We start from the raw sequence: 22,656 nt of genomic DNA, 5'->3' as shown, positions 1-22,656 counted from the left end.
GATGCAGCCATTGCCCAGGTGTTCGAACCTGCTCCAAAGAAGCCCGCTGGTATCAAATTTGGAACCATTGAAGAGAGAGACTTGACAGCCAAGAGAAAAGAGAAGACCATGCCAAGAGAACAATTGACTCTGGCCATTGATGTTGAGCCAGAAAATGATGTAAACACGAGCATAAACGCTCCTAGAACGTATAGACCTATGTTTAGGAGTGCTGCATCAAATGTAAATGAAAAGGCCGAAGCGTTTATTCGACGTCGGAGAGAAGCTTTGTCGAAAAGTATGACAAATAATGAACCAAGAGGTTATGATTAACCAAACTATGATCAGACTTTTATGTTGATTATCATTGGTTTTTAAATTCTTAGAATAAGAGTTGATGTAAATTCAATCACGCGATCACTGAACTCGGAGGACTTGCCAGCTTTATATACTATATATGAAAACTCATTTTAATTATACCATTTCGTGTACTTTTTAACTGTTCTTCTCTTGGCCATGGGCCGTGACCGTGTTAACACAGAAAAACTCGGTCGTTTTAAAACCTTGGTTCCGGTTATAACGGAAGAGTAGCCCTTAGTAACATTATTTGACTCCTCTAAAGTTCTCTACTTCACGTTGTCTCAAATGAGAATTCTGTAAATTCTGGATTAAAAAATAAAAATTCTTACATTCAAAGAAATTTTTCAGATCATAAGTGGAGTTTCTAGAGAGACAGAGAGAGGGAAGAAATCTATGGCTAATTGTAGCATCAGAGCTATATGGATCCTTAATAATCAAGATACAGTCGTCTTCAATAGGTATTTTTAAAACCCTTTCTCCCTCTCCCTCTCTATCTCTTTCTATTCAGATCATAAGTGGAGTTTCTAGAGAGACAGAGAGAGGGAAGAAATCTATGGCTAATTGTAGCATCAGAGCTATATGGATCCTTAATAATCAAGATACAGTCGTCTTCAATAGGTATTTTTAAAACCCTTTCTCCCTCTCCCTCTCTATCTCTTTCTATTCTTTTTAAAGATGTGAATTGTTAATTCACATCTCGTTGATATTTGTTTTGAAAATTTGTACTATTTGTTTTCTAAATTAATAGGAGATTTTCTGTGGTGGAGAGACGATGGAGATTAGCTTGTAAAAGAGAAAATGAAAATTCTAATGGTGATAATAAACAAATATCACCATCACTTCCTGATGATTCCGAGTTTACTACTGCATTCATCGAGAGAAAGAAGAGGTTAGTTCTCGGTCTACAAATCCTACCTATTGTTTGTGTTTATTTTTTAGAATTTGGTTAATGCAAATCCTGTTTGACTGGCAGTTGGTTATGAAATTAGGGTTAGTCTGAGAATTAAAACGTAAGAGATAGTACTGGTCGGGGAATAAAAGATGTATTTTGTACACGGCGGACTTGCTTTCAGACACTTTCTTGTATGTTTAGGATCTTGTTTGTGGTTTTGTGAATGTGTTATGAGTATAATTGGAGGTCATAAACTAGTGCACACTGTAAACTAGTGGTGGAGTTTTTTTTTTTTTTTTTGTTTTTTGGATATGCAAGTTTGAACTTAATGATGACTGCTAAATTGTTTGGGTTGCAGAGAGGGTTCATCCCGTGGTTTTGGCTTTCGCGTTGTTCAGTCCAGCGAAGGATCAGACTCATGGGTAGATGATCCGATTACACACCATATAATTAGCCTTCATATTAATAAAGAAGAAGAGGAAGGAGAAAAATACTTCCTATGGCCATTGGTTTTGCACATAAGGAACCCTTATTGCATTCTTATATTACCTTTAGTTGAGCCCAGACATTTGAAATCTTATGAAAGGATGTGTAACAGATCCGATTGTGGGAGTTGTATTAGAGAAGAGGAAAGTCTACCTTCACTGCTGCTTGATCTTCCATGCATCACAGGGTATGGTAAGTTTCTTTCAGTACATCAATATTTGCTTCGGAGACGATGTTAAGGTAGCATATGTGTTATCATCAACAATGGGACAAACATCTTTGATCCTATTTCAGGTCATTTATGGTGGCACATACAATTGGAGATGTAATAACTGGTGATTCTGTGGAACCTGAGGTACTTGCAAGTGTAGCTCCCTCAGTTGGTGGGTTACTAGATTCATTAACTGGTAGTATAGGAATTCCGAGCATGACCGCAAGGGCAAAGCCGGTAGCTGCCCCAGTTGCAGTTCCAAACTCGTCAGGTGGTATATCTGGAGGTGCTACATCAGACGCTTCAAAAATTAGCTCGAGGCTTGCTGACCGAGATGCACTTTGTACATTCATTAGTAGCGCAATGCCATTTGGTTCGTACTTTCTTTTGTGGTATTTCTCATCTCAGAAATCTTAACTTGTATACTAAATTCCCGTGACTTCCTTACCGATCGTTCTTTAAATGTAGGGACACCCTTGGACCTCAACTATTCAAATATTTCTGCTGTTAAAGTGAATGGCTTTTCTTCTACGGATACACCTCTCGTAGACATGAAGCAACCAGCTTGGAAGCCGTACCTTTACAGAGGGAAGCAGAGAATACTGTTCACAATTCATGAAACAGTTTATGCTTCGATGTATGATCGGGATGACATCCCAGATTCCATATCAGTTTCAGGTCAGGTGAACTGCCGGGCAGAGTTGGAAGGACTACCTGATGTTTCTTTACCTTTGAATGGGTTGAGTACATCCCACCTAGAGGTTTTATCGTTTCACCCATGTGCACAAATTTCGGAGCACGGTGTAGATAAACAAGCAATGATGTTTTCTCCACCAGTTGGAAATTTCATTTTGATACGCTATCAAGGTTTTTGTGGTCTTGGACCTCCGGTTAAAGGGTTTTACCAGCTTTCCATGGTGTCAGAAGATGAAGGTGCATTTTTGTTTAAGTTGCGCCTGATGGAAGGTTACAAGTCTCCCATAACAATGGAATATTGTACTCTTACAATGCCCTTCCCTAGAAGAAAAATTATATCTTTTGATGGAAATCCTTCTATTGGGACCATATCAACAACAGAGAATTCAGTTGAATGGAAGATCGTAACAATTGGACGTGGTATCAGTGGGAAAAGTATTGAAGCAACCTTTCCTGGAACAATCAAGTTTGCTCCAAAGACAATTCAAAAGCTTTCAGCCTTGTCTAGACCAGCTCATGGACTTATTACTGAAGATGACAGTGACGAAGAGTCAGAAAATATTAACAATATTGCAAACATAGAAGACTTCTTATTGGAGAAAATGAACAAGGACCTCCCTCCAGTTGATTTAGAGGAGCCGTTTTGTTGGCAGTCATATAATTATGCAAGGGTACGCTTCCAGTTCTATTTTGAGTTCTAACTATTTGAATATCCTGTCTGCTGGAAGGTAGTTATTAGTAGTATTTCTGTTCTATTCTTCTTCTTGTTAGCTAGTTAAATTTACCTTGAAAGGCTAAGAGACCTCTTCTTTTCATAGTTGGGTGGTAGACAAATATCCTCAGTTTCATGTAAGGGGATCTGGATCTGCACTTTCTGCATCATATATAAACAGTTTCGTTAATCTTCTCTTCCTACACACCTGCATTAGAACCCACCCATCTTGTATGCATGTGAGGACGTCATTTTAGGTAGCGCTACTGCTGTACTTTTTTTGATGGAACTGATAGAAACACATGTCTAGCTATTTCTGAGTACCAATTGTTTCTGTACTTTGCATTTGTTTTCGTGACAATTATATTTTGATTTAGTGTGCAATTAGTGAAAGTTTATAATCATGTCTATAATTTAGACCAAGTAATCAAACTCAGGTCAGGAGTCGATAGGTTACTTTTTGTGAGATGGACATATACCTTGGGATTGTTTGGTTTACTTTTATACATACTTCTCAGCTATGCGATATAGATGGAATTGATCTTTGGGGTACGGGATTCACTCCCACTGGAAAGAGTACCTTCTATGTTTAGATTCATTGGTGTAGGCTGTTGCTAATTCAATATTTACAGGTGTCTTTCAAGATCTCGGGGGCAACAATGTCAGGAATGTCGATTGATCCAAAATCTGTAAGTTGTCTTTCATCAGTCTCCATCAGTTCATGATCAATAAAAGTTGTGCATGCATAGGTTTTCTTATGTCAGAAACTTCTGTCATTGATGCAATCTGAGATTTTAAAGAAAACATTCAAACGAAATTCGAGGACTTGTTTGAATTGGAATGGGTGGGGGAATAAGGTAGTACAGAGCTAGGGTCTGATGGCACTACTCTTGCTAAGCCTAGATTATCATTGTTTTGGATTTACCTTATTGTATTCACTTAATTGTGAATAGTATATGCTATTAATTTGCTGTAAAATTTACCCATTTGCAGGTAACTGTGTATCCAACTGTGAAGGCACCAGTGGAGTTCACAACTCAGGTATAGGACCACATGGCACTTTCTTTTTCTTTTGGGGCTTACATCTGTATCTTAGCTGCTAAATAAATGTGTTCTAAGGATTTGGTTTTTTGTTAGGATTCTAATTTCTCCATTAAATTGACATACAATTTTGATAATTATTTGCAGGTTTCATCTGGAGATTACATCTTGTGGAACACTTTAGGTAAATGCCCATTTGTTGCTACTGCTCCAAGGGAACAACTACAGCAACAGCAAAAATAGGAAAATTCATTATGTTTGTAATGTAATTTATTAGCATAAGAGATATCCTATTATGTTTTACCTTCTGTACTATGGAATCGACCTTGTTGGCTGTGTTTTAAAGAGTGGTAGTACTAAAATAAGATGCCGTTATTTTCTGTATTGAGATGAAATATTACAAAGGGTTGATCCCCGAGTTTTATGTAAAATGCCTTCATTGCAAACAATAGTATTGCCTTATCAAGGAACGACAATCTTTTATCTTATCCTTAGAAGTCCTCACTGATTATGTTTTTAGCACATTGGGCAACTCGGTGTCACACACCTGAACGAACTCTACTTGGAGCAGGGTAATTTCGGCTGATGAAACCATAGACTCGTAAATCGAGTTATAGAAAATGTGAGAATGGCTAGCATTTGCCCCAATGGATGGTGAATAGGGCATCCACAATCCTCTGGTGACTGAATCCTCCAGTGTTGGCAAGGTGTTTAGATCGGTGGTTGCCACACACGTGCTGACGTCACAGCTGTGAAAATCCGATAATTTAATTTGATTTTGATTGGTAAAGTCAAGTTTAAAGCAGGATGGGAAATGGTTCTTCTTCATGTCTCACTGTCTCGGTTCCCAATCCTTACATAACAACCATTTCACCCTGTAAATCAAAGTCACTTTCATCATCGATTTTCATTCCCACCGTCTCCACTAATATTATACCTCAAAATTTCTTACTCAAAATACCCATAACCATGAGCAATCACTCCTCACCCTCGAATTTAACTGTAAAGTGTGGTGGTGGAGTTGAAATTAAAGAAACCCAAGATGAAAATACATCAAATAAACCCATCTTTGAAACACTTAATTCAAGTCCTGATTTGCTACAGAAGTTGATTTATGATGCTCTTGTTTGGACTTCTCTTCACGGTCTCGTTGTTGGTCACAAATCGGTACAGGTATAACCCTTCTTCCTTCCCTCCCTCCTGCTTAATTGGTTTTGATCTATGATTAAATTATTTGTTTGTTGTTTGAATGATTGAGTTGATGTTGTTGTTGAATTGCAGAAATCAGGAACTGTTCCTGGAGTGGGCATGGTACATGCCCCGTTTGCATTGTTGCCCATGTCTTTCCCTAAGAGTCATTGGGAACAAGCGTGTGAGTTAGCTCCAGTTTTTAATGAGCTCGTTGATCGTGTTAGCCTTGACGGCAAGTTTCTACAAGATTCATTGTCCAGGTTCTCATTCAGTTTCTTGTCTACATTATCTTCATTGTTAAGATAGAAATATGGTCATAATGTGAAGGTTTCTGTCTCCTCAGATCGTTCGTCTTTAACAAGAATTGAGCCTCAGAGATTGGTTGATCATAGTTCAAGCTAAATGCTTTTGAGTATTCTTAATTTTACATTTCATAAAGTAGGCTTACATTGTCGTGTTGCCTGACTAGAAGGAGCAGGACTCTGCCATAGAGTAGGGTATTTGGAATTTAGTAATTAGTCTGCTAGTTCAGCTTGCGGGAAACACCCAAACGTTCTGATGTTATCAGTACTCTGGTTCTTTCTTTATAATATTTGTATTTGCCAATATTCAAATGTTGCAGAACGAAAAAAGTGGATGCTTTCACCAGTAGACTCTTGGACATTCATTCGAAGATGTTAGAACTTAATAAGAAAGAGGTGGGGTTTTCTATGTTCCTGATTTACTCATTTAGGCAGTATTTGGTGTAAGAAAGTAATAAATCTGGAGATTGCTGATAAAATTTGAAATGATAGCAATTCCTTTTTACTTGAAAACAGGAAATTCGGTTGGGTTTGCACCGTTCTGATTATATGCTTGATGCTCAAACTAAAGAACTTCTACAAGTAGAGCTCAATACCATTTCTTCTTCGTTTGCTGGGCTTAGCTGTCTTGTAGGCGACCTTCATAGGTTAAGTAGTTCTTTGCTGACTTAGCCAAATAGAATCTCTAATATTATTGTCATTGATGCATCAATATCAAGAAAAAATACTGCAATTTATTCCATGAGTGGACAATTATCTGAAGCTTATTGGTATTATACCTCAGAGTTTCTTTCTCCTTGACATTTTACATCAGTCCTCGTACAAAAAGAAACTAGTGTCTGAATATGAGTTGGCTGTTTTTGTAGGAACTTGCTTAACCACTACGAAGGACTCGGATTAGATTCCAAAAGGGTTCCGGCAAATGGTTCTGTCAATCAATTTGCAGAGGCTCTTGCTTTAGCATGGAAGGAATACAATAACCCCAGGTTGAAGTTCTTGAACGTTTTACCCTCGTTTGAATATGTGAGCAAACTCGCTCTCTCTTTGTTGTACTTAACTTTACTATCAAATCTACAGGGCTGTAGTTGTGATTGTTGCTCAACCCGAAGAAACTAACATGTATGACCAGCATTGGCTCTCTTTCGTACTAAAGGAGAAATATCCTTTTACAGTACTGATGATCTTTTATGTATTGAATGCAATGATAATCATAATAATAAAAAAACGAGCTGTCAAAATTTGATCCATGAGGGAGCACCTACTGTGCTAATAGTCATATTTAACTAATCTCAAAAAGATAGATATATCCAACAGAACTATTTGCAGGATGACATATTTTACATGAGTTGTTGATGAATATATACCAATTGCGAAAAACAGCAAGCCTTCAAGTTTATTGTGCCAACCTTTTGTATCATTCTTAATGTTGTAACACACATGGCGTGACAATGATTCGGAAAACTTTACGAGAGGTGGATGAACAGGGGGAGCTTCAACCAGATGGAACACTTATCATGTATGTAAAGTATTTGCATTTATTTTGTTGTTACATTCGCTGCTCTTCTATCTTCTGGGTTTGGGCTTCACAACTATGAAATTTAATAGGTTTCTAAACGCAGAGGTGGCCAAGCTGTTGCAGTTATATATTTCAGAGCTGGGTATACACCAAATGATTATCCATCAGAATCTGTAAGCTTTTCATTTTGATATTTTGTCTCTCAGGATATGGTGTCAACTAGGGGTCTGCCTCATCCACTCATTGTCGTATTTATGGTTCGTCTGCTAATTCTGATCTATGGATAGGAATGGAGAGCTAGGCTATTAATGGAGCAGTCTTTGGCTGTCAAATGTCCATCTATTTCTTACCATTTGACCGGCACGAAGAAGATTCAGCAAGAGTTGGCAAAACCAGGTGTACTTGAGAGGTAGCAGATTTAACACTTTGTAAACCTATCTGTCGGCAGTCCAAGGCTTAAGTTCTATAATGGTCAGCCTGAGACTTTAAGCTTAAGTTCAGTTAAATTTTTTTATTTAACTGCACCCTCAAAATTGGAGCGTGAAACAGGAAAAGAAAAAGATGAGAAATACGTATCTAAATATTTTTCGACCCATGCAAAAGTTCTTCAAGATGCTGCTTACTGGAATCAATAGCGGCAACATAGCAATTATCCCTGCACATTTCAAAGTTCTCTTAGTGACTCTTTCGGTTATTTTTTGAGCAGGTTCATGGAGGACAAGGATGACATTGCAAAACTAAGGAAGTGCTTTGCTGGATTGTGGAGTTTGGACGATACAAATGTCGTGAAGGACGCCATTGAAAGACCCGAATCGTTTGTTCTCAAACCCCAACGAGAAGGAGGAGGTCTAACTCACCTTTTTTTGTCCACTCAAGAGTCATTTACTGTTTAGGTATAAGTTTCCATTTCTAATCCATGTTATTCTCTCCAGGAAACAACATCTATGGCAAAGATCTCAGTGAAACCCTATTAAAATTGCAGAAGGAAAATAGTGAGGAACTTTCTGCATACATCCTCATGCAAAGAATTTTCCCAACATCTTCTCAAACATTCCTCATTAGAGATGGCATTTGTCATCAAGACCAAGCTATATCTGAACTTGGGATATATGGTGCTTATCTCAGGTAAATCTCTTTCTTAGGCTTGTTAGATTTTCAGCTCTTAAATTATCATCACTTAGACCTCAACATGATATATAGTTTAACCATACACAGGATGCAGATTTAACCTTACTAATTAACATGTTCTGCAGCTCACGTAAACTCCATATACCATAATCAGTTCATAAACAATTTACATGTTCGTAGCTTCAACACAAATTGGTGGATTCGACACAATTAGCATGAACTTAGAAGAAGAAAAAAATGGATTATAGGACTTCTACTTCTATTTCCTCGTGCTTGGATGATGATGAATAAAGCTGATTTTCTTTTTATTGCAATAGGCTAGAAGAGAGTCTTTATCATAATTGCTGCATGTCTCTAACCTTCCCATCATGATTTATGAGACACACCTCATGGCTACATGCAACAGCTCACTAATTAGATTCTTAACCTATCTAGCATTAAGCTTATTCTAGTCTTTAGTGCATGATTAAACCATAAACACACCTTAATATGGATAACTTTTGACCCCGGCTTACTTAATCTTATAAACGATTAGCTTAGACTAATTTTCATTTGTTGTGCAAACCATAAAAAGGCAACATTTTCCCCATTGGTTAAGCAACAAATTTTTCGTTGTTAACCGCATAGTCAAGTCAAAAAAGTACGCTAGCCTTTGCAAATTGAGCATTGAGCATTATTCTCAATACTTGACCACACTAAATACTTGAAGGTGAAGATTATGATCGATCCTTAAACTCAACTTATATACAAGACTAAGTACTGCTGGGTGTCACCTAACGATATCTTGACATAGACATAAAAATCTTCCACTATGATTTATTTCTTACACCACTATCCTATGCTGTTTCACCATATGTTGGGAGTAATAGATTACCATATTATGAAAACCTTTATCAAGTTACCAAAACAACAACCCAAAATACTAAATCATACTAACCCTAGTTTTAGATCATGTAATAACTAGGGAAAATATAAGTATTAGAATGTTGAATTTCAGCTTTTTAATTATTGTTACTTAGACTTAAACATGATATATACTTGACCATATGCAGGAAACAGATTTGACCATAGTCCATAGCATCAACATGTTCTACAACTCATATAAACTCCTTACATAGAAATCATAAACAACTTACATGGCACCAAACATGTTTTGTAGCTTTGACACAATTAGCTTGAACTGATTTGGAAGAATAGATAGATAAGCTCTCTACTTATAAGTTAATAACTTGAATTATACTTCTATTTCCTCACGCTTGGATAAGGGCAGAACTAAAAAAAAAATTATTGCAAGAGGCTACAAGAGAGCCTTTGTCAATGTTGGCACATGTCTCTCTTTAACCTTCTCGTTCATGAGTTAGAGAGACACCTCATGGCTACATGGGATAGCTAACTAGTTACCTCAACTTATGTAGCATAACCATAAGCTAGTCTTTAATGCAGGTTTAACCATAAACACACCTTAATACGGATTACTATTGATCCGGCTCAACTTAGCCTAATAAAAAATCAGCTTAGACTAATTTTTATTTGTTGTGCAGATCATAAAATGCCAACTAGACGAATTTATTCTTCTTCTTTTTTTCTTTCGAGTGTGCGAACATGAGTGTGGATAGAGAATATGGAAGGGGGAACTGCATGCTAAGAACTTTTAATTTAGATGTTGATTGAACTTCATCAAATTATAGTTCATTTTTTGAAGTTCAGAAACTTCATTAATTGTGTGACTTCAATTTTACAGGAGCAAAGGGAAGGTCATCCTTAATGAGCAAAGCGGTTACCTGATGCGGACGAAGGTTTCATCGTCCGATGAAGGTGGGGTTGCGGCTGGGTTTGCAGTCCTGGATAGCGTGTACCTAACCTGACCAAACTTACGTTTATTGAGGTACCTACTGATGGTTTTATAATAAAACCACTTTACCCATTCACTGGTAAGCAAAAGTTACATTCACATACTTATTGTGGTGAACACTTGATTATTTGACTGTAAAACTCTTGCTTCGTCAATTTCCCTGTAAGTTGAAAAGGTTCCGTTTTGGTGTTCAAATAGGTACCATGTGCATTGTTTTGATTATTTTATTATATTATATGCAGTAGTAGAATATGAAACTGAAATTTAGGAGTCCATGATTCAAAATATCCACAGTTTTGATTCAACAAGATATGAAATATTTACAAACTCAAGTGGCATCCCCCAATGCCATGGTATTCATTTTATAGTGAAAAAAAAAGGCTAAAAAGGAACGAGGAAACAAACAAAACCTGCTGAAATAAAAATACATAATAGCTATAAGAGTAGTAGGGTTTGGATGATTAGTATATAATCATAGATTACAAGGGGGAAATTTAGGGTTGACACATAAAAAGACCAACAAACATGGTTTCGGATACAGAAGTTCAAATGAAAACCCTGAAACTAAATTTGAAGTTTAATTACGTACTAAACATGAGTTTTACGATGTGTCGTTTGCTGTAGTCTCCCTCCTTGCCACAACAGATAATGGGAAAAAAAAAAAGTAAAATAAATTTAGGGTCATTTTTCTATGGCTTACAAAATCAGAGCAAAACTCTCAGTACATGGTAGTTCAAATTTTATGCCTCCATTTTCTGTACGACTCCATCATGTAAGCACTAGAGTTCAAAACCCTTAAACCTTTGCTTGTTCCTCCTCTGTTTAACATAAATACCTTATCAAATTTCTGTTCTTCTCTTTTACAGTTTCAAGTCTCTGAAATGAAATTGCTTCCCTAACTTAAAAAAAAATCTCTTCACATCTTAGTTTTACATTTTCTTTTCCTGTTTTTTTTGTTTTGAACATTCTTTTCCTTCCTTCTTTTTACCATCCCCAACTTGTTTCCCAAACTATCTCTATGTTTCTTAATTTCATTCATTCTTCTAGCGAAAGACTAGACGAACGGTAGAGATCGTATGGTGCCCATAAATGATCAACATTACATGGTTTTCTAGAATCCAATCTCAACCATGGCTTACCTTTCCCACTCCAATGCAACAAACTTATAGGTCCAGGATGAAGACTCCTACATTTTCCTTCAAGGTTATCACCACCAAGTCCATGTTGGTTCCATCTATGGTCAACAGCTTTGATATTACCAGCTAGAACAAGCAAAAATGGCGGTAATGAACCCAAGTGATAAATCCTTTTTTGTTTTTGAACACCCATCCAATCTTCAACCTTTTGTGTGTACCCTCCTTCTCTCCATTTCTCAACATCAACCACCATCACCCCTGTGTTAAAATAACAAGGTTTCCTACCCTTGAAGGTTTCGGCTAAATCCGAGTCGGACCAGAATGTGTCCGTGAAATATTTTGTAAAATTCGCGTGACAGTATTCTGGTGCAGCCACAACTTTACCTTCTAAATCAACTTTCCATAACTTTGCAATATCATCAACCATAACGATATCCGAATCGAGATAGATAATTCGATTAACATCAACCGGTATTATATCTGACAGGTATATTCTTGCGTAGTTTAACGGTTGGTCTAGTGCTTGTCGAATCGACTTGGATATTTTACCACGAACGCGGTTAGAATCGAAACGGTAAACCTTGAAGTTAAGGTAAGGGAAAGTTGATCTAAGACTAGAGAATAGTTCAGGTTCAAACCTTGCACAAAGGAAATGAAATGAAATATTTTCAGGACATGTTGAATGTTGTAAGATTGATAATATAGCTGCCATTGTACCTCGAAGATAATTTGCGTCTAAGGTCATTGAGACATGGATAGGATCAGTCTCAATCGATCCACATGATTCACCATTTCGAAATGCTGGAGCTTCACGGAAGATGGGTACTTCTGGTGTTGGCTTACGAACGACATTGAGTCGTATACCGGTTGTGGTGGTGGCAATAGGATGGAAGAGAAGTAGAAATGACAGGATGCCAAAGAATGGAAGAAGAGATGGCTGCTTCCCAAAGGCCATCCTGCCTTGGTTTTTTTCAAATTTGGTAAGGGTTAGGGGAAAATAGGAAGAGCAGCCATTAGAGACTGGTTAAGAGAGGGTTTAGGAAAGACAAGTTGGAACAAAAAATAATTAGTTTGATTAAATGGAAGAATGAAGAATGTAAGTCAATTTTGTGAGGAAGAGAAGAAACCTCGGAATTTTCTTTTTCTTGTTTTTCATATATTTTTCGAAACAATCATCCCATTTTTTTTTGTTTAAGGGGTAAATTTTTTGATGTAGTTGTTTTCTTGTTTGTTTAAATAGTTGTTTAGTTAAATTTAGGGAGTGCAAAATTTGTGCGTTAGAAAAGTGTTGAGGATTTCCTACTTGTACGGACCATCTAATAACGGTTAACCAGAATTTCCCGTGAACCTTTGTTTTCCCGGCAAAAATCTACAGTAAGGAGTTATGTCAAGCTCGGGCGCAGATGTGTTACCCATTATTTGCCGTACACTTAGTGTTTACAGCGGCGGCAACAAGATTGAAGTTTGTTTAGCCAATGATTTCTTATTTTTTCATCCTAAAAAAGTGGGCGCGGTTTCTCTTGCCCTAGAGTGAACTAGAACTTGCAGCCTTTAGAGCATCTCCAACAGAAGGTGTAAAAAATCCTACGTGGATTTTTCATTTAATCCTTTTATTTATGGGGCCTATACATAAAGTAAATATAGGACCTCATATCTAAAAAACCATCTCCAACAGTGAGAAATTTAACCCTTAGAATTAAAAGAAAATTGGTTAAAACCATGACGTGGAGGTGCAACCGGAGGTGTAGATAACACTTTCTTTAACACCTTCATATTTAGTAATTGGTCCCTCCTAACTTCTAGGACACTACTGTTGGAGATGGATTTATGCCAAACGGGAATCTAAAATTCTACGTGTCAATAAAAATAAATAGATCCACCCTCTTTTGGAGATGCTCTTATGGGGCGTGGCTATTTCAGCGGCACAAAAATAGCAGCCGTAAGAATTGCATTTGGTAACAGCTATTTTCTTAGTAAAAAGAAATTTATAAAAGCAAGAGATAATCACAAAAGTTTACCGAAACTAGACTACAAGAAAAGAGAAGTCATCCAAAACTTATATGATGGGTTTGTTTGCATAATTCACGATTTCGAGGATTTATAATCTCATGGGATTACAAATACCGGGATTTATGTAAAATTGGAAATACCAATTAGTCCTAAGAATAATATATTAGAGTTTATTTGGTCCAGTTGAGTCAACTGTCTGTTTGGTCCTAGGATTTTGTCCACCGACACGAAATATACTTTTTCCGTTACCAAAATACCCTTTCACTATTGTACATAATCAGTTTTAGTTTTTATTTCTCTCTCCTAGTCCGACTGCTATCGATTTTTTCTGCTGCTGCTGATCAATTTTTCTAGGGTTACAAAGATTGAATTGTTTTTTGTACGAAGATTGATTCGATTTATAAGACTTATTTGATTTACAGAGCTATTGTTCATTTTTTACGGAGTTGATTTGGTTTTAGAAGACTGATATGGAATTACAGAGCTGATTTACGAAGATTTGTTATTCGAAGATTGATTGAGATCATATGAAGATTCGATCCTGATTAGGAAGACTGATTCGATTTTTACAGAGACGAATTGATTTTTGTTACGAAGATTTCCATTAGCTTTCGATTTGCAGAGTTTAATTTGAAGTAATTTTCGGATTCTTCTTGTTTCTGGTGAGTTTTCATACTAATTATTTTTCTAATTGTATTTTTATTTGAAGTAATTTTGTAGATCTGCTGTATTTACCTTCTGACCAGGAGTTCATCAGGTTTAGTGAACTAATGAAACCTAATGTGTTTTTGCGAATCAAGTTTAAGTTTATGCATTGTAGATAAGTTTTTGTTGGTTAGTTTGTTTTTTTATTTTAAGAGCAATGTGAATGAATGAAGTTTTTCTGTTAAGGTTAAGGCTTCATTTGTTAGAATGAACTCTTTTTTAGTTAGAGAAGAAGTATTCCTCCTGCTTGTTTATCTGTTAGAATGATGTTATTTTGTTAAGAAGAAGGTCTTCATTTTAAGAATGAACCTTTTTTTTTGTTAAGTTTTTTTGGTGTTCATATGTTGGAATGAACTCCTTTTTTTATTAAGAATTTTAGGAGTTCATTTATTAGAATGAAGTTCATCTTGTTGTGTGTGTTCATTTATTAGAATAATAAGGTTTTCATATTTAAAAATGAACTATTCGGTGTGTGTTCATTTGCTTATGTGAACCTTCATTTTTCAGGTTCAGTATGTCCCTCTCAAGTTGTTATTTAGTTATGTACTACAAAGGACATGGCATTTCATTGGAAGTTTCTTTAGAGTCGTTGCTTCGTGACTTGAATATATATATATATATATATATATATATATATATTTGAGATTATTGGAGATTGTTGACTCCTCAGAGCATAAGATTTAGTCATGGTGAAGGTTGTGAGAAAGTGTTTCGCTCTTCAAGGTCTAATTTTTGTTTCTTGTTCAAAGCATTTGTCACATTTTGACTTGTTAGTTGAGGAGGTTTCTAATGGTGATGCTTCTAGCTCTTCATATGGTATTTCCAAGCAGTCGTTCAGCGACGATGAATCATCTAGCGAGTTTACTGAAACATCAAAGATTAAATACCTGACGGAAGGTCATGAGGTATTAAAACCTCTTCTATCCAAAGGTTGGGAAGATATTTTAAAAGGTGTTGGTCAAGTTTTTCATGGTGGTGTCGAAGAGGTGCGAGTAGCTGTCAATAAATATTGCACTAAGTCTCGTCATAAAGTTGCAAAGGTTAAGAATGACTTACTTAGGTATATAGTTAAGTGTGCTAAGGATATAGATTGTCCTTGGTATCTCCACACTGTTCCAATTGATACTGCTAAAAGTGTCTTTGCTATCAAGGAATTCAATAGGAATCATACATGTGGTGGTGGTTTTAAGCTGTAGAATCCCCCTGTGACGAAGAAATTGATGAAACATCTAATGAAGGATTAGATACAATCAAATTCGTCGATAAAGCCTTTTGATATTGTTGCTCAAGTGGAGAATTGTTACGATATTAACATAAAATACCATCATGCTTATAAAGGGAAGGAAGAATCTCAGGCAAACATATATAGCCATGATGTAAAAGTTATACAGATCTTGTTTGGTATGTCGAAGCAATAAAGGATACCAATCCTGACAATTATGTCAAGCTTGAAGTTAATCATGAGACTAAACGGTTTGAGAGGCTTTTCATTTGTTTTGCTGCTTGTATCGAAGGATATAAGTACCTTCGTCATATGCTTTATTATGATGCAACATTTCTGAAAACGCATGGGTATAACAACCACACCCAATATTTCGTTCGGAAAAATCTGTATGGACTAAACTCCTATATAATTCTGAGAGCACCAACTTAAAAGTGAGACTCAATCAAGAAGGATATCAAAGATCTTTATGTCTTTCTCAATACAATCAGTAAATCAACTAGATAAAAATCCGTGAGACTGATTGATATGAGAATAATTCAGATGGTACCAAAGACCAATGTCCGAGTGTCAATCAACTCTTATCCAACAAACAAGGTTAGATTTATCAATTATGATTAAACTACGCACAACATGTGATATTTCAATTATATAAACAAATATAATGCGGAAAAGAAATAATACATACACCAGAAATTTTGTTAACGAGAAAACCGAAAATGCAGAAAAACCCCGGGACCCAATCCAGATTTGAACACCACACTGTATTAAGCCGCTACAGACTCTAGCCTACTACAAGTTAACTTCGAACTGGAATGTAGTTGATCCATAACCAAGTCTCACGCCGATTAAGGTACAGTCGCGTTCCTTACGCCTCTTGAATCCCAGCAGGACTCTGCGCACGTGATTCCCTTAGCTGATCTCACCCACAACTAAGAGTTGCTACGACCCAAAGTCGAATACTTATAAACAAATCTGTCTCACACAAATAAGTCTATTCTGGTTGTTGTTTCCGTCTTTAGATAAACCAAGGTGAACAAGAAACTTAAGTAATAATCCGGTCTTATACTCCCGAAGAGCATCCTAGAAATATTAGTCACCCCACAATAACCTAACTGATTAACATAAAAAGTTATTGCGGAATCACAAGAGTCTGAGACGAAGAATTGTTGTGACTACTTTTTATATCTTACCTATTGGAGATAAATCTCGAGAAAATCTTAGAGAAGATTAAACTCAATACGATAGAAAAAGTAAGATCAGAATATGCAACTACAAAGAAAATAGTTGGATCTGGCTTCACGAATCCCAAATGGAGTCTTCAAGTCGTTAACCTAATAATAGTTTTGGAAACTCAGGTTAATGGAAAATCGACTCTAGTTTGCAGCTAGGACACACAAGAATGTCGGGATTAGGTTTCCCAGATGCTAGAGTTCTCCCTTATATAGTCTTTCAAATTAGGGTTGCTAAGATAGCTTAGTAACAAAGCATATATTCATCATTAGATGAACTCCTGATTTAAGATTCAAACTAAGTCTACTTAGAAACTAAGCAATCAATATCCACCATTAGATGGTATTAACTTGATACAGACAAATGAAATATAACTATAATTATATGTGGATGAACCGTACCTAAACGTGTATAACATGTTGACTGAATAACAGTTAACCGAAGTTAGCCACACGAACACTTATAGTTTAGCCACATTCATCTAACACTTCTAAACCACATATGATGATCAATCAATCATAATAGATAATCAAATGAATCGAAATGTGGTTTAAGAGAGTTGTTCAAATGTTCATTATCTCATAGAAATATATATAAACCATTTGAAACATAATCGGGTTGGTTTGTAGTTGTACAAAGTACTTACATAAGAACCAATTCATGAACATAATTCCATTCTTTGCAAAACAAGTTCGCATACCATGTCGCATTAAATTTCCAGGGACTTTAGTTCGCAAACTGAGTTCTCAAACGAACCTGAGTTCATGAGTATGAATTTCATACTTACCGATTTTAGAACCTAGTATTGTTGTTCGCAAACAGAGTACGCGAACCACAGTTCGGGACTTGGTCCTAGTCTTGTCGTTCGCAAACAGAGTACGCGAACCACAATTCCTGACTTAGACTTGTCTAGACGTTTGCAAACAGAGTACGCGAACCAAGTTCCGGACCTTTCACAGGTAAACCCGTTCGCAAACAATAGTTCTGAACCTGAACTAGAACTTCACAGTTCGCATACAAAGTATACATATTGTGTTATATCCAGGCATTGGCAGTCATTCTAAAACTCGCATTTAATCGTTGAAACATCCTTAGAAGACAACAATAATAATTTTACACATACCACTAGCTTCAAGTAATTTTCAAGTGATTAATTGATCAATACGAAATTTCCCAAGTTAACACCAAATGATTGTCTCACACAAATCATGTAAGATGTTCAAGGTAATTTTCACATGATCATCTTGACTTAATATTTAGTTTCCAACAAATAAATTGTCTCCAACTAAACTCGTCAAGTAGATGATGAATTTTAAGCTAAAGCGAAAAGCTTCAAACACGTATTTTGAGAAATATATAAACAAGATAAACTCGGCTCGAAATTTCAATTGTGTATAATGTAAAAATTTATATATCTGTACAACTTAGTCTCATTAGAAGATAGAATAAAATAGACTTCTTAGTGACAAATAAATTTTAGTCTCCGCATACCTTTTGTTGATAAAGTTCCTCCAAGCTCTTTCAGTAGATCTTTTTCTTCAATTGGTGAACGCCGTGAGTTCTAAAGCTCAACTACACATTTCTATCCTAATCCGAGACATAGCTATAAGTAGACTAGAAATCAAGTATATAGTTTTGATCAACTAAACTTGACAACAAGCTTGAGATAGCAACGCTTGCGAGTTCGACCGAGCAGTGCTCTAACAATTTCTAACCAGGAGATTTAAGGGAACGTTGATGGCTGCCACTGGCATAAATGGGAACCAAGGTAATTTTCTAAACTGAAACGATTGTTTTCTTTTGATTTAGTTCACATTTGTTAATGAACTTACTGTTTTCTTTTGGTTCTTTATGAACTAGTTCATAGTTCTTAATAAACTGAGTTTTTCATGTCATATTTCTAAATGAACTGATATTTTTTCACTCTTTTTAATTAGTTCATATTGCTAGTTCATAGATCTCAATGAACTTACAACTTTAATACTTTTCTTTTCTTTAGATTTTTTCCCTATGGTGTTCGCTTTAGTTCCTTCAGAAGACATTGAAGGTTGGGAATGGTTTATGGAAAATTTACAGTATTGTATCGATGATCGTCCTATCACGTTCATTACTGACTGTCATGAAGGACTGAAGCAAGGTACTCCCAAGGTTTTTCTTAATTCCCATCATAGTTACTGCTTTTGTCACTTGAAGAATAACCACCCTATTAAGAAAGTACATGAGAAGTTTAAACAAGTTCAGGATTTGTTTCATAACTAAAGTTGCATACTGTTACAGTGTTGCTAAGTATGAGTCTGCCCTGAATCTGAATGAGATGTGTATTATTGTATGTGGGTGGGTTGCCAAGTATATTAAAGACATTGATCGCAAGCACTGGGCAAATGCTTTCTTTCTAGAATGCAAGTATGGGACACATTCTTCAAGTATTGTAGATCTTTTAATAGTTGGATTCATCGTGAAAGGAATTTTCCTCCAGCTGCTCTTGTTGATGAGCTCAGGATAAAGATTATAAGGTTCAATTCAGAAAGGCGCAATCTTGGTAGAACTTTTCCAGATGATTTGACCCCTGTCTTACAAGCTATACTCAAGGCACATATCGATATAGGTCGTCCATGGAATGTTACTGAGTCAGGTGACGATATCTATGAGGTGCACTCTCTAACTCTTCACGTTTTAGATCTGATGCAGATTTTCTATACTTGGCAAAGATGGAAAGTGTTCGGGTTTCCTTGTGCTCACGCCACTGCTACTATCACTGCCAAAGGTGCCGAGATCTTGATGTATATACATCCTTCCTTTGGTTCAAACCATTTTGGTTCACCCACAACTAAGAGTTGCTACGACCCAAAATCACAGGCTTTAACAATAAACAAATTTGTCTCACACAGACAAGTCTATCAAAGGATCAATCTGTCTCCACCCTAAAAGTTTTTGTTCCGTATTTTGATCATAACCAAGGTGAACAGGAACCAATTGATAATCCGGTCTTATATTCCCGAAGAACAGCCTAGATTAATCAATCACCTCATAACAATCTTAATCGTATGGTAGCGAAACAAGATGTCGTGGAATCACAAACGATGAGACGAAGGTGTTTGTGATTACTTTTTATATCTTGCCTATCGGAGAACTCTCACGGTCTCAAGCCAATCAATATGATTGTACTGTTACGATAGAAGATGCAAGATCAGATCACACAACTACGATAAAAGTAGTATCGGTCCGGCTTCACAATCCCAATGAAGTCTTTAAGTCGTTAACATGGTTTTAGAAGAAGAAAACCAAAGGTTAAAGGAGAAACGACTCTAGCATGCAAACTAGTATCACACGTAAGGTGTGGGGATTAGTTTTGCACAATACTAGATGTCTCCTTTATATAGCCTTTCAAATCAGGGTTTTGCCTTAGTTACAAAGCAATCAATATTCACCGTTAGATGAAAACCTGATTTAGATTCAAGCTAATATTTCTCAACCGTTAGATCGAAAACTTAGCTTGTCATACACAAATGAATGTACGCTTCTAGGTTTGTTAACCACACCCAAACGTGTACATTGTTGGTTTAACAATAGTCTACCCAAAGAGGTTAACCATATGAGCGTTTCATACCAACCATGTTCTTCTTCACCATAACTAGTTCAATTGACTCAAATGAACTAGTTAAGAGAGTTATTCAATTGCAAGGAATCTTATGTAACTACACAAGACACAATTGAAGCAAAGATGATTTGATTCACTCGAATCGGTTCATGAACTTTAATAGCCACGGTTTTCAAATGCATTCCTTAGTCTTTTAAAATTAAGTTCAGAAATCATCTTTAGATATATAACCTTCTCAAGTTCGCAGACTAGATTCGCAGACTTAAGACACCGAATAGAGTTTACAAACTCCAGCAGAAATTCTCGGGTTCGAGAACTACGCCGGTTCGCGGACTGGGTTCGCGGACTTAGCTCACGCAAGTAGTTTGTCAACTCCAACAGAAATTCTCGAGTTTGAGAACTTCGGCAGTTCGCGGACTTGGCACTTGCCATACTTCCGGTTCTCTTGATCAACAAAGCTTCGGTTCAAGGAATCCATTGGTTATGTAATCTAAACTCTCATTCCAATCATTGAAACATTCTTAGAGGACGTTATATAGTTGTTACACTATTTCTCGTCAAAGAAATTTTCAAAGTGATTGAAACATTCATGACTTTCGTCACTAGGTAAAGATAAACTTGGTCGAAGCGAAAATCTTACCAACACATATTTCGAGATATAGATAGGCGAGGTATACTCGGATCGAAATACCAAATGTGTATGATCTAGTCTATATATATAACATACGACTTTTGTCTCAAAGAGTAGGAGATAGAATATATAGACTTTTGAGTGACAGATAAGTTCAAGTCTCCACATACCTTTTTGTCGAGAAGTTCCACCGGTTCCTTGAGTATATATTCTACTTGTATGATGAATCTCCATGAAGTCCTTGATCTCAACTACACATACTATCCTAGTCCGAGACTTAGCTGTAAGAGACTAGAAATCAAGACTTATATTTTTGATCACTAACATTGACAAACATGCTTGAGATAGCAACGCATGCGAGTTTGACCGAGCAGTGCTCTAACAATCTCTCCCTTTGTCAATTTTAATGACAAAACTATCAATACATATGGAATACAAAAAAGATAATGAAACTTTAGTAGCTCCTATTCCACATGTATAATCTTCAACATTCCTCAAAATCTTCGTCACTTCCAAGTACTCCACTGATCCCAAAGGTTGTAAGTTTAGCATCACTGTTGTTGAAGATCCGTATCTATAACAATGATAAAGCATCGGTCTCGATCATTGTTATACAGTGTCATAGTATTATTATATAGTGTCAAAGTCCAATTGTATGACAACTTCAACAATAATACTATGGTGATATGTATCACTCCCCCTTAGTCAATACTCCATCTTACATGAAAACCACTCCCCCTTACACAATGATCCGAAAACCATATGTATTTGTAGTGTGAACTACATATTAATTCTCCTCCTTTTTGTCAATAAAATTGGCAAAGGTACAAGAACGGGATCATAATGAAATTTCCGTAAGAGACATTTCATGACTGAGAGAAAGAAACACACATCATCTTATTTAGATGCAATCATATAGCCGAAGCTAACAACATTCATCAAGGAGTTTAAAGATACAAGATAACCCCTCTAAAATTCCACAGCCGCACACCCCTCAAGATATGACCATTAAGCACAAGTTCAAAAGAACTCTCCCGCATTTGATGTCATTCCCAAGGGAACAACAAGAGCGACCTTAAATTCCAAAGAAAAGAAGGATTTTGACACACACAAAAGATGACACTAACAAGACAGAAAACAACCCTATAGGAACTGAACTGAAGTAACCTACTGGAGTTTCAAACTCAATTGCCCAAAAGATAGAGATAAGCACATGGGAAATAGTTATAGAAACGCTTAATGAACCAAAACAACACCAATAGACTTCCGCAAGTGTTGGAATGTAGCGATGTCTAATAGTTTGGTAGGAATATCAGCCGATTGTTGTTCGGAAGGCACAAATTCCACACTTATGATACCGTTTTTATAAAGATCACGAATAAAATGGTACCTTATATCAATGTGCTTTGTTCTTGAGTGCTCAATGGGATTTTAAGTGATTCGAATCACACTAGAGTTATCACAGAAGATCTTCATTATTCCAGTATCGACTCCATAATCAGCTAGCATTTGTTTCATCCATAGGATTTGAGTACAGCATGAACCAACAACAATATATTCTGCTTCACATGTAGACAAGGACTGAGAATTTTTTTTTTTGCTATGCCAAGCAACAAGATTTAGTCCTACGTAGTAGAAACCCCCTGATGTACTTTTTCTGTCCTCGACACATCCTGCCCAATCAGCATCTGAATATGCAGATAAATCAGTGTTAGTATCGAAAGTGTAAGATAAACCATACCCGACAGTGTGATT

The 22,656-nt window shown here is 36.4% G+C and overlaps 3 protein-coding genes across 6 annotated transcripts; 2 read left to right on the top strand and 1 right to left on the bottom strand.

Annotated features, from left to right (window-relative positions):
* Positions 1–592: 592 nt before the first annotated feature.
* On the top strand, positions 593–4,864 carry LOC113317894 (AP-5 complex subunit mu-like). Of its 3 annotated transcripts, XM_026566012.1 has the most exons (9): positions 616–687; positions 848–957; positions 1,088–1,228; positions 1,590–1,904; positions 2,012–2,301; positions 2,397–3,295; positions 3,969–4,025; positions 4,330–4,377; positions 4,525–4,864. In XM_026566012.1, the coding sequence occupies exons 2-9, from the start codon at positions 893–895 to the stop codon at positions 4,618–4,620; spliced, it is 1,911 nt and encodes a 636-aa protein (XP_026421797.1). In that variant the 5' UTR covers positions 616–687; positions 848–892; the 3' UTR covers positions 4,621–4,864. The 3 variants fall into 3 exon arrangements, with proteins under 3 accessions (XP_026421798.1, XP_026421797.1, XP_026421796.1); XM_026566013.1 differs by lacking the exon at positions 848–957 and having other exon boundaries at positions 593–797; XM_026566011.1 differs by having other exon boundaries at positions 641–957.
* Positions 4,865–5,167: 303 nt separating this feature from the next.
* On the top strand, positions 5,168–10,629 carry LOC113315065 (glutathione synthetase, chloroplastic-like). Of its 2 annotated transcripts, XM_026563378.1 has the most exons (12): positions 5,168–5,550; positions 5,659–5,828; positions 6,191–6,266; positions 6,387–6,517; positions 6,737–6,856; positions 6,948–7,028; positions 7,306–7,386; positions 7,490–7,559; positions 7,674–7,795; positions 8,093–8,232; positions 8,319–8,511; positions 10,256–10,629. In XM_026563378.1, the coding sequence occupies exons 1-12, from the start codon at positions 5,185–5,187 to the stop codon at positions 10,377–10,379; spliced, it is 1,674 nt and encodes a 557-aa protein (XP_026419163.1). In that variant the 5' UTR covers positions 5,168–5,184; the 3' UTR covers positions 10,380–10,629. The 2 variants fall into 2 exon arrangements, with proteins under 2 accessions (XP_026419163.1, XP_026419164.1); XM_026563379.1 differs by lacking the exons at positions 6,191–6,266; positions 6,387–6,517.
* A 133-nt stretch (positions 10,630–10,762) lies between these two features.
* LOC113315066 (probable galacturonosyltransferase-like 4) lies at positions 10,763–12,693 on the bottom strand. Its single transcript, XM_026563380.1, has one exon. The coding sequence runs from the start codon at positions 12,455–12,457 to the stop codon at positions 11,402–11,404; it is 1,056 nt and encodes a 351-aa protein (XP_026419165.1). The 5' UTR covers positions 12,458–12,693; the 3' UTR covers positions 10,763–11,401.
* Between the last annotated feature and the right edge of the window lie 9,963 nt (positions 12,694–22,656).

Source organism: Papaver somniferum, chromosome 10, assembly GCF_003573695.1.
Source record: "Papaver somniferum cultivar HN1 chromosome 10, ASM357369v1, whole genome shotgun sequence".
NCBI classification, from domain to species: Eukaryota; Viridiplantae; Streptophyta; class Magnoliopsida; order Ranunculales; family Papaveraceae; genus Papaver; species Papaver somniferum.
Note: the sequence above shows the minus strand (reverse complement) of the source record. Positions and strands in the feature narration are given on the sequence as shown.